The sequence below is a fragment of the Chelonia mydas genome, chromosome 3 (assembly GCF_015237465.2).
Source record: "Chelonia mydas isolate rCheMyd1 chromosome 3, rCheMyd1.pri.v2, whole genome shotgun sequence".
Taxonomy (NCBI): Eukaryota; Metazoa; Chordata; order Testudines; family Cheloniidae; genus Chelonia; species Chelonia mydas.
The window spans coordinates 82747826-82763443 of NC_057851.1; the positions used below are offsets into that span (position 1 = coordinate 82747826).

The 15618-nt window shown below is 39.9% G+C and overlaps 1 protein-coding gene across 1 annotated transcript in view; it reads right to left on the reverse strand.

Moving 5' to 3' along the window:
• The window catches only part of REV3L (REV3 like, DNA directed polymerase zeta catalytic subunit), a 247979-nt gene that overhangs the window by 61548 nt on the left and 170813 nt on the right, over positions 1 to 15618 (reverse strand). The window contains 5 exon segments of the mRNA XM_037894643.2: positions 2118 to 2169; positions 2172 to 2235; positions 3041 to 3159; positions 6912 to 7027; positions 14232 to 14343. Of these exon segments, the coding sequence (XP_037750571.1) occupies positions 2118 to 2169; positions 2172 to 2235; positions 3041 to 3159; positions 6912 to 7027; positions 14232 to 14343 (463 nt within the window).

A 15618-nucleotide genomic window follows, 5' to 3' on the forward strand; every position in this document is an offset into this window, starting at 1 on the left:
ACATGGTCCAAGGTTAAGAAAAGCAGGCCCAAACCAGTTTTTCAGAGACAAAAGGCACTCTGACACCCCAGTCAGGTGTTAAAGCGCTATGCTTAAGCAGTCATTCTCCAGCAACAGGAAGGTGTGAATAAGAAATTTACATTTCATCACAGGGATGGTTCAACCCTCACGTCCACAGGAGACTTGTCGCCTGCACCCCAGCGGGGGGTAAGGGTATAAGAATGGAGAACACACAGAACACAAATGGCTTCTCTCCTCCTTCATCTCTGCTCATGACATCAATGACTCTCAAAGAACTGAACTAAGTGGTTGGGGTAGGGGAGTCCCAGACTGAAAGGAGACCCAGCCTGTGAAATTTACTGCAGCATATGGTGCGGAAAACCTTTGCTTTTTAGTTCATTTAGCTCATTAAGTTAGGTACTAGCTTGCATTTTACTCTTTTATTTTCTTTTGTAACACATCCTGACTTTTATGCATCATCACTTGTAATCACTTAAAATCTATCTTTCTGTAATTAGTAAACTTATTTTATCTTAATCAGTGTGTTTGGATTTGTGTATGTGGGAAACTCCATTTGGGATAACAAGGCTGGTATCATTTTCCTTTGATAAAAGGATGGACTATCTATGAGTCTGCATTGTTCAGTAGTGTACTGGACAATACAAGACGCACATTCCTGGAGAACAAGGCCGAGAGTAAGAATTTGCAGGTGTCGCCCTATATGTAATTCATTAGTAAGGCTGTGAGTTTGTCACGGAGGTCATGGAATTCCATGACTTCTGCAGCGGCCAGTGCGCCTGGCCTGGGGGCAGCTCAGGCAGCCCCATGCCATTCGCACTGGCGGCTGCTGGGGCAGTCTCAGGCCACCGCTCCCCCCACCCCCAGCAGCAGGAGTTTGGGTGTGGGAAGGGGCAGGGAGCCGGGGCACGGGACGCGGTGAGGTGGGCTCCGGGCGGTGCTTACCTGGGGGTCTCCCAGAAGCTGCGACATCCCCCTCGCTCAGCTCCTAGGCAGAGACGTGGCCAGGCAGCTCTGCACGCTACCTCCATCTGCAGGCGCTGTCCCCACAGCTCCCTTTGGCTTTGGTTCCCGGCCAATGGGAGCCGTGAAGCCACAGCTCTGGACGGAGGTAGTGCACAGAGCTGCCTGGCCATGCCTCTGCCTAGGAGCTGAGCGAAGGGGATGTCCCCACTTTCGGGGAGGCACGGAGTCAGGTAGGGAGCCTGCTGGCCCTGCCACCCCACCACCCACCCCCATCAGCCACAGCGCCCCCGGGCCAACCCCTTTCCCCCCCAAGATTTAGTTAGGGGTATATAGTAGAAGTCATGGACAGGTCACGTGCTGTGAATTTGTGTTTACTGCCTGCCTGTGACCTGTCCATGACTTTTACTAAAAATACCCATGACTAAAAGGTAGCCTTATTCATGAGTGACTGGTCACAGTGCTCATGTATTTAGCTGGGAGTGAATTTGCATGCTATAGGCTGTGTGAGCAGATGATGAGTGCATATTCTGACAGCAAAGCAGTATAAAAGGCACCCCAGGTTAGAGAATTAAGGGGACACAGTTGTTCAATGATCCAGATTGTACCCTAGGTAATGTCACAACAATGAAAGCTGGATAGTAGGGATAGCTCATTAGAAGTCCATAAGCTATTACCAGCAGGAGAGTGGGGTGGGGGGAGAGAAAACCTTTTGTAGTGATAAACACCCATTTTTTCATGGTCTGTGTGTATAAAAACATCTTCTGTATTTTCCACAGTATGCATCCGATGAAGTGAGCTGTAGCTCACGAAAGCTTATGCTCAAATAAATTGGTTAGTCTCTAAGGTGCCACAAGTACTCCTTTTCTTTTTGCGAATACAGACTAACACGGCTGTTACTCTGAAACCTTTGATAAACACTGTATGCTAAGTTAAGTGCTCTACAGGAAGTAATGAAAGACTTTAATACAGCACATCATGCCTATTCACATATCTCAAAGCTGCAGCTCACAATCTTGTCTTGTTTTTTCCACCGTTGCTTTTTTATAAATAATATAGGAAAGCCATACCACACTAAATTGTGAATCTTGCTTAAAAATATTCTCATAGCAATGGATCATTAGATCATTCATTACCTGTAGATATCTGCCTTGTTGTCAAACCAATCAGACAAAACTCGAGAGGTAACAGAGGAAAACGCTGATGAAGAACATGAAAACCCACATTTTCAAATGTGTAGTTAGTTAGAGTCACCTAGAAAAATACAAGAGACTTGATAATGATCTTATATTTTTATAATACCTTCCTTTCAGAAGACTCCTAAAGCTCTTCATAAATCTATTGCTAAAGTGTGTGAACTACAAATAGGAATTTATTATCGCTAACATGCAGTTACCTAGTAGGTAAAATCATAGCAAATGTTTAACAGTCCACTGAAACAACACAACTGTTCATGACAGAAAGGGAAGAATATCTTTCTCCAAATGAAAGTACAGGTGGTAAATAGACTGCAATTACCAAATTAGAACTTGCCCAGGAGTGGGTTACAAGAGGGACCTAATGAGAAGGTTAAACACAATGTAATAGAACAGCAAAACAACGATGGGATACAATAGCTCAGAACAGTTCCACAGGCTTCAAATATTTCTTTTAGTAAAAGTACCATACTAGCTATCTTGCTAGGGACAAGTAAGCTGTTCTCGAGACACATCTTGGACACAAAGAAGTAAAACGAATGAAAAGTATGAAAAAAGAATGAAAATAAAAAGTTAAGAAACATTAGTGAAAATCAAAAGGCAAGGACTTCAGTATTTTACATTTCACTAGAACAGTATCCCTTCAACATTTCAAAACACATTATATGTCTGTTTCTGAAAATAACATTATCTGTCTAAAAAGGGATAAAAAAGCTGTACAACAAAATACTATAGCACAAGTCCCTTCATAAAATTTCTCAACAAAAGATTCCTTAAAAGTTTAGGATTAAAAATAATTAAAAACCAATTTCTCTCTTTTCTAAACTATTTTCAACATATATTTTTAACTTATTTTACTTTACCTCATTTCTCATCATTCGCCAAAGATTTAGGATAATTCGTCCAACAATATTTATTTCACTCATTGTATCTGACCCATATTCATCTTGCTCAGCTGCAAATCTGTTCTCTTTCTTATCATCTAATGTAATGAAAAGAGGATACATTTAGACAACTTACAATATAGTCAACATTACTTCAAGCTACTTCTCTGAGAAGTTCTAGGAGCTTCCCGGGAAAACAGCTTGAATGCATTTAAAATGTGTAGTAGCAGAACTGGAATTCAAAACCTGAGCGTGTGTAGGTAAAATAAATAAATATATGTATATTCTCATTACTCATTAAATAAGATTTTTAGTTACCAAAAAAACCAAAAATATTTAAACCAAACTCATGTCCCCTTAATTTTTCCTCTGGTATGTATGCCCATTTGAGACGACAGCTCGGTCTAGTTTTATTGAACTGTCCACTGCAAGTCTTTATTCTTAAGGGAAATATATTGGAGCAGAGTTGCTGAAATGTTATTTGCATTTGATACTGCACTATAAAAAGGAGGAACACTCCCTATCCTAAAGGGCTTACCCTTGTGATAAAGTTTTGCACTATTGGGCAGAGGGTTGAGAGAGGAGGATGCACAAAACCTTTTACACTGTGAAAGTGGGAAAGGAGGCAGAAGACTTTGTTGGCGCAAAGAGACGGAAAGGGAGATAGGAAGATTGCAAAGCTGTAGGGAGAAGTATTTTACTCTTGATATTTTAGGCATCACTTTATCATAGGGAGAAAGGCAAAGTGGGTGAGGTAATATTTGTTATTGGACCACGAAGGGCCAAAAATCCATTAATATGTATGTGAGATCTTAACCACAGTCTCTGTTAAGGACTTTTCACATAGGCCCAAATTCCACAGCTTGGTCTGAGGCCTGGGGCCTAGCTAATAATGGACAATATATGGCTAAAGAAAAACTGGGTAAACAGGAGACAACCTTGCTTTGTTTCAACTAGATAAGTGGAGTCAACAGAACTCCAGATGCAGAGCAGTAATTGGGTGTTCATATCATGAGTTACAGACATACAAAGCACTGAGAAGAGCCTCAAAGTCTACTCCCTGGTGCAGAAAGGAGATCGCCAACACCCTCCCCAAATGCCAACCATAGTTCAGGGAGAGGCCTAACATGTCAGTATGAGATATGACATCCTCCCTTCCACGGATGTATTCTCCTTCACAGATGCCAACTCTAGTTCTCAGAAACACAATGGTGAACCCTAAAACTAAAACAATTGCTATTTGCTGTGTACTTTTCACTGTGTTTTTGTTTTAAACCCCCAGGAATGCACCTGTTGGACAACCGGAAGAGCTACCTCATTCCTATGGACCCCAAAATCAGGATTTAACCTATGCATTGCAATAGGAAAAGTTTGAGGGAAAACACCTGTGTATTAGCAACATGTTAACCTGAGCTCTGGGCGGAGCCATTATTTAATCTTTTAGACTATTGGTTTATTGTGCTAATCTTGTCTTGCTGCTAGAACCTATCCAGGGGCTCGGGAACTCCAACCCTGTCGCTTCTCTCCGCCCATGAGCACCCTATATAATCTAGTGTAATCAACTGTTTAGCAGTGTCTCACTGAGCCTAATAAACAAAATGACACTCCACCAGCGCTATGCGTAATAAACCCGCATGCTTGACTCTCCATGGTGTCCATTTCTGTTCCTTCAGACCAACTTCTGATGGTGAGAGAGACAAGCTTTCAAACTACACAGAGCTCTTCCTCAGGTCTTGGAAAGGTACTCAGTGTCACAGCTAAATACAAGATCAAACAGATAGTTTGGCATAAGTAGTTGGTATATATTCTGAGGGACGATTCAAGATATTACCTTACCCACCTTGTCTCTCTAATATCCTGAGACCGACATGGCTAAAACAACACCGAATACATGGGCAGAAAGGGAAAGAGGACTTCCTTACTCTCAATTTTCTTGAGTCTTTGAAGTGCTGCAGCATCACAGAAGAGCAGAGGGTGCTTGTGGTGTCTTTCCTAGCATTCTCTTTGCTCTAAAATGGGAGGGCCATAGTTCTGGGAATTTTTTTCTAAAGTTTATAGGGATGTTTTGAAAGTGCATCATACATAATTTAATATCCCAACATGAAACATTACAGTGACTATACTCTATGATACATTTTAAACAATATTTTATATTTTTAGAACTATTTCTCCAAATTGTATCAGCTCCATCTGGCCTTTTAAATTAGCATAACAGAGCAAAGAGCATTCTGGGACATTTCCTCCACAATTCTGTATGTATGCCTACCCCATTTTTATTTGTTTGCTGCACAACTCTGTCCCACACTATTAATTTATCAAAGATGCTCCTATACGGTATCCTTCTATTAACAAAGAAGAGACAACACATTTTGCAGAATAAAGTACAAAACCCTATATAACAATTATTAGATTTCAGCATCTATTTCCTCAAGTGGCCATGATGTAAATTTCCCCTTGAACGACTCTCAAGAGACAAGTTATTCACTGCGTTCCACTTTGAGCACGCAAATGAGATCATAGAGAAGACAAAAGAGAAAAATCTGTACACTCCTGCAGGGCTTCAGATAAAATAACAGAACATAAAGCAACAACTTATTCAATTGCTCACACTCTTTCATGCGTCATCTCAATCAGCAACAATGCTATGAATAAAATCTATTTCCCATTGACAAACTTTATCAATAAAACCTAATCGATAAAACCTATAAGCCACTGACAAACCTTAGTTAGTCTTTTATACACATTATCAAAATGCATGCTATCTTTTTACCTTCTTTATTGCTTCAGACTTTTAGAGAGGCACAATAATGATTCTCCTTTGCCTGGCCAGTTGTAAAAGAAAATCAAGGCAATATAAGTGGTAACAATAACTAATCTTTTCTGTCCACTTGTATGCAGGATCTCCTGCAAAGCTAGAAAATGTCTAATATTTTTGAGTCTGTAACCTTTTTCTGTAAGCATCAAAATTTCACATAGTTTATTCAAGTATATTTGCTTTCCCTAAAGTCAGCCTGATCAGATAACACAGTCTCTCTCACTGGCTTTAACAACATCTCCTCTTTTGGCTTGTCTCTGAGTCTCTACATTTCTTCACTATGCATCACACCACACGCTAACAACATAGAAATGAATTTTGCTGCCACAATAAAGATAATTAATGTCCTAATCAGCAATAGGCTCCCCAGTTGATGATCTGCAGAAACTTGTGGAACTTCCATAGCTGGCACCTAGAGAAAACCTATGTGTAGCATATAAATCCCCACATACATGCTACCACTGTGTGCATGCGCACCAGACTCAGTCAAAGGCAGCAGCAGAGGGAAGAGTACAGCCTTCCTTTTGCTAGCTGAATTTACAAAAAAGGGAAGGAAGAGTCCATGAAGGAGGCAAAGGGTACTTGCCAGCTCTCCCCTCAAAGGAGTAGAAGAGGTAGGTCCTAGTTGGAGAAGCACAGACTACTGGGGACTCTGGCCACAAAAAAGAGAGGACAACATGGAACACAGGGGTGGGAGAAAAGAAGGGAACACGGATGGAATCAGAACCCTGGCCAGAGGGTCATGCAAATAATGGAGGACACAGACAGAAACAGGTTTGCAGGAGGGGCTTTATCTGAATAGCTATTTCCTAATCTCCCCCTATCTTTGGGGCCAAAACCTATGCAACATAAAAATAAAATAAAATAAACCATCACTGAAGAAAACTGCCTAATTTTTTTTAACGTCTGTGGTTGCACCTATGTACCTGCACAAGTGCAGATATCCACCAAAAAAAAAAAAAAAAATTAAAAGCATATTACCTTTTACCTAATGATATCAGCTGGGGCTGTGTTATAGTCTATAATATAACCCACCTGGTACACGAGAGATCATCTGGCATAAATCAACACTTAGTGCAGCAGCCCTCTGTAAGAGGTAACCCCACGAATGCATTTGGACTTCATATCCTAACATAATATCAGGGTCATATCTAAAAATGGGAAAAAAGAAAATAAGTTTCATAATATCAATACATTTTTGTGGGACAGCGTGGGCTTGATCCTGCTCATGCTGAAGTCAACAACAAAACCGCCACCGATTTCAGTGAAAGCTTGGTTTGGTCCTTCAATGACCACACAGATAAATCTTGGAGATTTAATAAGTAAAATATATTTTATTATAAACAATATTATTGACAGAGTAATTGTTAACCTTAGTTTTTTTTAAAAAAAAAAAAGATAAAGAACAAAATAGGGATCTCACCAGTTTTTTGGAAAGCAATATTATATTGACTGTAGGTGAAATCTGACTAGTGGGACAAGACATAATTAAGTTGTGGTCCAGTAACTTCAACAAACTTGTTGCAAGCAGTCTGACAGAGTATAAACAGATTAATATGGCAAAATACTTCTATATTGCTTCCTTGAGAGGAAATTAATCCTGAATCTGTCTGGAATTTTGGTATTCTTAGAGTAGAGGAAAGAAGGGTAATTTTGCAACTAAAAACACAAAGCTAGATTCTCAGGAGATCTGAGTTCTATTCCAGGCTCTGCTACAGACTTCTTACATAAACTTGGACAAGTCTCTTAACCATTCTGTACCGGTTTTCCCATCTGCAAAGTAGAGCTAATTCTTCTACCACTACTACCTATATCTTCTCCTGCAAAACCTACTATTCTTTGGGAAAACAGTCAAGCAATTCCTTTGATTACCAACAGAGATAAAAATGCTGGCTATGATGCTGAAGAAAATTTCTTTCACCGCATTTACAAAGAAAATAACTGAGAAAAAGGGTCATCCATAGCTCATGCTTTAATTGCTCAGTTTTACATTTCTTTTTCATCCTGCCCCCTCACTGGTTTATGTGGGATTTTGTCTTGTAGTTTCCGTTCTCAAAAAGCCCACGCTGTCTTCTTCACTAGTCAAGCAATCTTATTAAGAGACACACTATTTGGGCCAGTTTTTGTACCTGCTAGAAACTAACAAATTCTGGTAACTGAAAGCTGTTGACTGGGGAAAAAGTGAGTGGGATTGTAGGTATGTATGCCAGAGCAGACTACATGGCCTGAGGTAGGCCAATACAGAGTACCTTCTGGCTGATACCATTGGCAAAATAAAAAGATGGGCCTCAAAACTATCTTGCATGCCATTGCCAATCTTTCTGCAGAGATGGAAAGTAGCATTTGTACTGGCAGGATTTAAACATGCAATATTAGTAACAATCCAATAATCCTTGCTGTAGAGAAAAGAAATATGATCATTTTCCTCTCTAGACGGAAAGATTCACTCTGTACTAGTTTTGCTGCTATGTCATCTCCCATTTCTTTCCATTCTGTAGTAAACATTTCTTTTTATTTCAATGAATTGTTTCTTCTTTTCTTTTTTTAATGTAAGTTTTTCCTGAGTGCTCATTTTCCTCCAGCTAATATTGAGGCAAACGGAGGAAGGAGTGCAGGCCAGACTTACAATACAGACAGAAGAGGGAGTTGTCTAGGGCCGCAAAATATTTAGTGGACAGTAACTGCATAACTGAAAACTCTGTGGAGCTTTTCCCAGTTTTCCTTGGGCAACAAAACTCATAGAGCTGGTACTGGAAAGCAAGGAGATTCTTAGAGGAAGATGCTACTGACCGAGGAAAAGTTATTTCAGTGAAGTTTATTTTAAGGCAGATGCAGGGGATTTTTCCCCTTGCAACTTGATGTTAAATCTTCTTGACCTCCTGAAATGGTGCTAAGGAACTTATGAGAAACAAATATAATATTATGTGTCTAATATGAAAATTTGGTTAATTCAATGTTTATGCAGCCCTTTACATGTAAAAGCACTATGGACAAGACTTAAGTGCTAAGAATTATTGTTTATTATGGCAAAACCTGGTACAATTTTAAAAAGTGACTTTACCATACAATCTTCAAGGAGATTGTGTTCTCTTATATCCTGGTATATTATATTTCATATCTTCTCTCAGAAGCCACTTCCTGCTTTCTCACTCTGGGAGAGGGAGGGAGAAGGGGGGCACATGGCTGGTGGACCATGCAGCAGTGAATCCACTGACTCTGTCCATGCTCCTTCTATTCCTGATTCCCTTAGCTCTGTGTCATGCAGGAGCATGTATTCCTGTGTAAAGCCCCCAAATCCTGCTCCTCCCCCTCTGCACAGCAGAATAGCACCTTTTCCATTATATGTAGGGACCTCTATACCTGCACCAGAGGGGCAGCATTTGCCTTAAATGTGAAAGAAAGAGGCCCATAACATTTAATTTCTCTTTCATGGGAATCCATCAGGCCTGGCAAACTGTTTCCATCTTTTTCAAGTCATTGAGGCAAAATGGCTTGCAATTTTAGCCTTCCCTTATCATCTCTAGAAGCCTGTTTTAGAGCATCCTCTAGTGGTTTGCCTATTGAATTTCAGGCACAGCTCTCCCAAATCTTCTACTTTTGGGTCTTTGACAAGAGGTTCTCAGTTCTTTTCAGGTACACTTTTCCAGTTTTCTCCCTGTCCCTGCAGGCTGGCCTCCATTTGATAGGAAGATGGTCTATCTGAGTGGGACAGGGATTCCTTTAGTTTAACAGCAGATCCCCAGGCTCCGTATCAGCAGAAGTTGAGCTGTCCCAACAGCAACTCCGAAAAACCTAGAGTTCCTGCACTCGCCTCTCTGTGCTGGTAGATCATCTTCACTCTTTGCACAAAGTTAGGGAGGGCCTGCTTTATAGCTGGTATCTGACTCCTTAGCATATTTTATGCCCAAGTCCTCCTTTTATTCCTGAGCATCATCTCCACACCACTGCAGCCAACACAGGACAGGTCAAAGAGAGAATTTTGGGCTCCGTGTGAGTTCCCTCCCACCCCAAGACTGCTCCTAGCACCCGAAGGAAGGCCTTTGTAACTGTCCTTTTCAGTGACTCACTCCCACTGAAGTTTACTCTTCAGTTTCTCTGAGAGTTCACCTTCCCAGGCTGTGTCTGCTCAGAGACAGTTTCCTGCATCTCCTGAATCTCAAATCTCATGTTATTCAATATCTCAATAACCTTTTAGAATGAGGAGGATTTGCTGGTTCCTGCTCCTCCCAAGTGCCTCCCTTTAGCTGTCTCCACAAAGAGTTAAGCCACGCATATACCCCTAGTTGTGAGTGCTCCTACTCTCCTCAGACAGCTCACGCTCCAGCAGTCTCTCAGGACAGCTGGAATCTGCAGTAAAAATAAAACATTTTGCCAAAATCAACTCTTCTGTAACACCCTTAACATGAAGGAACAGGCAGCTGCAGCTCAAACATAAGGACACCATTTCTAGGACCACCCTTTGAGGTGAAACTTCTCAAGTTTCAGAAAAAATTCTGAAAAATCTATAAAATTTTGATAAAATTATGCCTAGCCAATCCTCATCTAAATGCTAGAATGTGCTTCAGCTCTTTTTGCTACAGCTTTCAGTAATACCGGAACTGTCAGTGATTTCATCCACTGTGTCTCATCAAGGCCAAGAACTAATAAGAGGGCATTATGTCAGAGAGGATCCTCTCCAAGACAATGAAGCCCTGCCAACTCATGTTTGCCTTCCCCTGATGGAATGTTCAAGAAATTCTTTGCAACGTGGGCTGGTTTCATTTCAGACAAATGGGCTCTCAGTATTATCAGAAAAGATCTCCTCAATAACTTTTGAGCACCACTAATTTTTCCATCATTTCCTTTGCCACAAGACCTTATGAAAACCAAAGGTATTCTAGATAGTATCTCAAAACCTCGCTTCTTTGGCATAATCTCCCAGTTCTAATGGAAGAGGCTTTGGTTTCTACTCCAACTTCTTTGGGGGTATTCAAAATATCTGGAAGTTTTCAGCATAGAAACACTTGTGCTTTATGATTCAAGAGAAACACCAAGGATTTCTTGTGCATCATGGGCCTCAAGAAGGCTTATCTTTACATGTCAATATGCCCCATCGTTGAAAAATGTTAATGCTTTACCATCAGGGACAACCATTATCAATTCAAGGCAATGCTTCTTAGCCTTTCATCTGCTCCACAGGCATTTACCAAACTGATGGTTATCTTGGCAGTCAATCTGAGATGAGGGTATTCAGATCTACCACTGTGGATGAACTACTGGCATAGATGCAATTGTATGAGGCTTCACAGTTGCTGAATTTTCTTGAGCAACACTGGAGATGAATCTGTAACGAGTGCTCTAATTACATCACAAGAGCTCTTAATTCTGCGGACCACTTTTCAAAAATGACATTGGACTAGTGGTGTTGCCTGAATTAAAAAAAAAAAAAAACTTATCAAAAGTCAGGACCTCACTCATTTATTGTTTTTCACTCCATAGGTTTCAACATACTAATGCCTCCAGATAGTTTTCTGAGTGATGTTCCACCTCCACTCCTTCATAATTTTTTGATCAGGTAATGGAATTATCAAAATTCATGAAACCGATCTGCTGTCAGTCCCAACCAATAGATGCTGAGCTCCCTCTCCTGCTAGAGACCCCTGGGTCATTTGTTAAGGGCAAACCATTGGCAGATACAACAGCAATCTGTATGATGAACAACAGATTGTTCTGATGGGAAACTAGTATGTGTTTGCATACAACAGAAAGTAAATGGTCCTGTCCCCGCAAAGGAGTCCTAGCCTGGCACCAATGCCGTGGATCTGCAAACGATGGGGAATGTAGTAGTTAGCTTTCTTTGATATGTTCTTCCAGAGTTCATAACCAACCATGTAGAAAGTGGAAAGTGATGAAACCACTGTGGCTCAATCACCAAGGCAGAACAAGAAACAAAATCCTAAACAGAGGTCTGGACGACTTCTATTGCACTTGGAACATCTGGATGTCTCCCTCAATGTCACATACATCTGGAGTAAGACCAAGAAATCAGCCAGTTGGCTCCACTGCTGCGGGAAGGACCTGGGAGCTGAACTAGTAAGTCCCTGATTGTTTGGAGATGGTTTTTCCCACAAGTAGATTTGTTTTCTGTCCAATGCACCAGGAAGTTAATAATTTTGGTTCCTGGCAGTGACAACCCACAAGCCTACTGAACAGATGTGCTGTCATTCCCATTGTCTGGTCTCCAGAGTTATGCTCTTCTACAGAGATAGTCAGCAAGATCAACAAGAAGAAATGTGCAGTCATACTGATTATTCCATTTTGGTCCAAAGTAGCTATAGTTCCACAGACTAATGCAAAGGTCAGTATGCCAGCCAGGGATTTTATCAGCTTCTTAGAAATTAATTCACAAAAGTCTTCTATCTCACCCAGATCTTGAATCTCTGAGAGTTGTTCCCTGGATCCTGAACAGTAACGTTTCCTAGAATATGATCTGGTTGATTTCCTCCTCAACTGCAGGAAATCCTTCATCAGTTGATCTTACCAGGTCAACAGGAGAATCTGGTGTTTGTGGTGCACTAAGCAGAAAAACCCTCTAACACTGGCAACAAAAGACTTTTTGAAAATTTTCCCCGTACTAAGTGTTCTCACTAAAGCTCCTTTTGAGCCCCAAGAGAAACTTCTGTCTGCCCATCTTAGTTCACCTTCCTTTTAGTGATCACATCAGCAAGAAAATTCCTGCTTAAGTACCTTTACTCCCCCGACTCAAAGTAGTAATTGAGGCTAGCCGCTGATTTTGCTTATAAAAACCCCACGGACTTCCATTTAACCTTATCAATATTCTTATACTCTTTCTGCCCAAAGTCTACACACACTGAAAGAGAAAACAGATGCACACAAAGGATGTGTCTAAATGGTAAAATTCTATTTGCACAGAACTACACCTACAGGAAGTTTGATGCCCTACTGGTATTATATAGGTGAAAGGTGGGACTAAGAAGGATAGTGTAAGACATCAAAGTCCTCTCTCTCTCTCTCTCTATATATATATGAAGTCTGTAATCTTCGAGGAATACAAGTTACCTAAAGCAATTTCTGAGGATAAGTTGCTGACTCCAACAGGTGTACTAGCACATTATAGTAAAAGAGACAGAGCCTCTTATGAAAAGATTTGCCAGGCAAGCTATCTGGTTGTTGGTACATTCCTTCAAAAAGCACTAAAAAATCAGTATCCTTTCTTCATCCAGTGATGCCTTCAGATGTTCAAATGTTGAGTCTTCCATTGGTGGTGATCTTCATGAATAAATCAAAACTTCCAACTGCTGTGATATCTTTGATATGTTGTTTACATGCTGGCATTTGATTTCTTTTTAAATTTCCAACCAATTCTTGGGGGATTTTTTTTTAAAACTGCTTGCTACTTCCAGTGGTTTCCCAAGGCAGATGGAGCACCTGATTTCCAAGAAAGATAAAGATAAAATTAGTTTCCTTACCTGTAATTTTGTCTTCTCTGAACAGGTATCCGCTGCTCTGTCAGGACCCACCCTATGTTGGTTGCTTTCAGCAACTCTTTTTGTATTCTGGCTTCATGGGGTTGGTCAATGTCATTCTCCTCAGAGGTTTTCTGGTTGGAGAGAGAGAGAATTGCAAATGTACTCTGCCTAGTACACATTTTGTCTTCAGCATGTACTCCAGCCAGATGATTCACGGTTTAGTCTGCTTATTTTTCCTTGAGACTATGACTTTCGCAGCTTTGGCAGTTGGGCCTTGCAGAGAGATGTGCCTGCAGTTCCAAGGTTACAGCACCAGAGGATGCTGTAAAGCAGGCGTTCAAAACTTGGAAGAGAAAAACCCTGCAGTTTTCCAAGCCTAATAGAACAAGGGATTCCCATTCAGAGAAGACAAATTTATGGGTCAGGAAACTAGTTTTTATCTACCGGTTATGCTCATGTACCCATATAAATTTCTGTGTGGAAAGTATTTTGCCACAAAGAACCTGCAAAAACGTCTTCCTATCTTGAGGTTTTCTATAGTTCTCATCACTGTAATATCTAATATTTTGAGAGTTCAAGACTGAAATGTGTATACTGGATTGTGGGATTAAGAGGAAAGGTTATAAATTTACAGGATTACTGATAGGAGTGTTTAGGTTCGGGGCTTTAACTCAGCTAACTAAGAGGCTCTTATTATATGCCCGGTATAAGAGGAAAGGAAAAACAGATGTTTTTATTCAAGAGACCACCATGCTTGTCCATTCTAGAAATGAGCCTTTGGGGAAAAACAATAACAATCAATACTTGAGAGACTGGCAGGGGCTGAAAGAACTAAATCTGCTGTACCATGCCTGAAAAATAAAAGCAGAACACACAGATATGCTACCTTTTTACAATATTCACTACTTCCTGGAAAAGAGCTTTCTCATCAGCAGCATAAGTGACTTCTAGTCCTGTAACTCCAGATCTTGTGAGCAAAGGGGCCTGGTCTCTGCTACCTAGAAAACAAGTGAAATAATCATTAATTTTTAGGACAAACTTCACTACTCCAGTCTCTCTTATTCTTTAAAATAAAACATACAACTCAAATCATTTGAACAGAGAAAATAATTTCTGTCTCTACAAAGTACATTCATATCTGTCTTAATATTGATTAAAAATTACTAATACAATTAATCCTTCTCTGGATTATTTTTGTTCTCAAAGGTGGGTTTTAGGCACAAGATTTCCATTTTTTCACTTTGCAAATTGTTCCATGAAGAAGAGAATTTTCTAGAAATTCCCAAAGATGAACAAATTTGACCCAAGGAAAAATGTTAGCATTTTACATCCACAACAGTCAGGCTAAGAACTATATTTGAAGAAAAATGTTAAAGAACTGTACTGCATCTTATGTTCTATATTCTTCACATAAAATATCTATTTTAATTAACTACATTACACTTGTTTAGACTCGTTCTTTGCAAAGTGCTTTGAATATGAAAAGCCCTATACAACACAGTATACTTTTTAAAACTCCAACCCCCTCCCCCCGACTCGAGGAAATAAAAAATAACCAATTAGAGAAGAAGTGTAATGAAGCAGAACAACAACTGTGTCTTCAAAATTCCCTTACATAACAGATCATAACATCTCTGATTAAACCAATCAACTGGAGTTTTAAAAGGAGCTTGATAAAAAATGAATACATTAGACCACATTAGCTCAAAAAATAATTCTGTGCATTTTCAGAATTAATTAAAATACAGGCTATCACTTAAAATGCAATAATGTAAAATGATGTGCAGCTCAGTCTCAAGTCACTCCTCAAGGAGCTCAACAAGCTCTTCACTGAGAAAACAGTGAGAGCACTTACAATAACAAGGAAGAAAGATTATCACAACATTTAAATGAACTACCTCATTTTATCACTAAATAAATTCTGCAGATCAGTATGTCTGATTTTTCAATATACTACTAGTCTTATTCACAGAGTTTTCTTCATAATTTTTCAGAGCAGTTCCTAAGGCGCCATAACAGTCTCTCATGACAACTCTCACTCAGTACAATAATGGAGTTAATTAAAAATACTAACAAAGAAACAAATACCAGAATAAGCTACATTAAGAGTAATATTAGGGACTTCACCTAAACCCATAAAATTCCTGCAATATCTTAAAGAAGCAGGTGAAGGATGGAACTGTTGCCTTAAGACTAAATTTCCTTTTTATTGGTAGGTTTTGGGCTATGCCTTTATTGTTAGACAGTATTTTGTGGTTTAATATACAGCTATA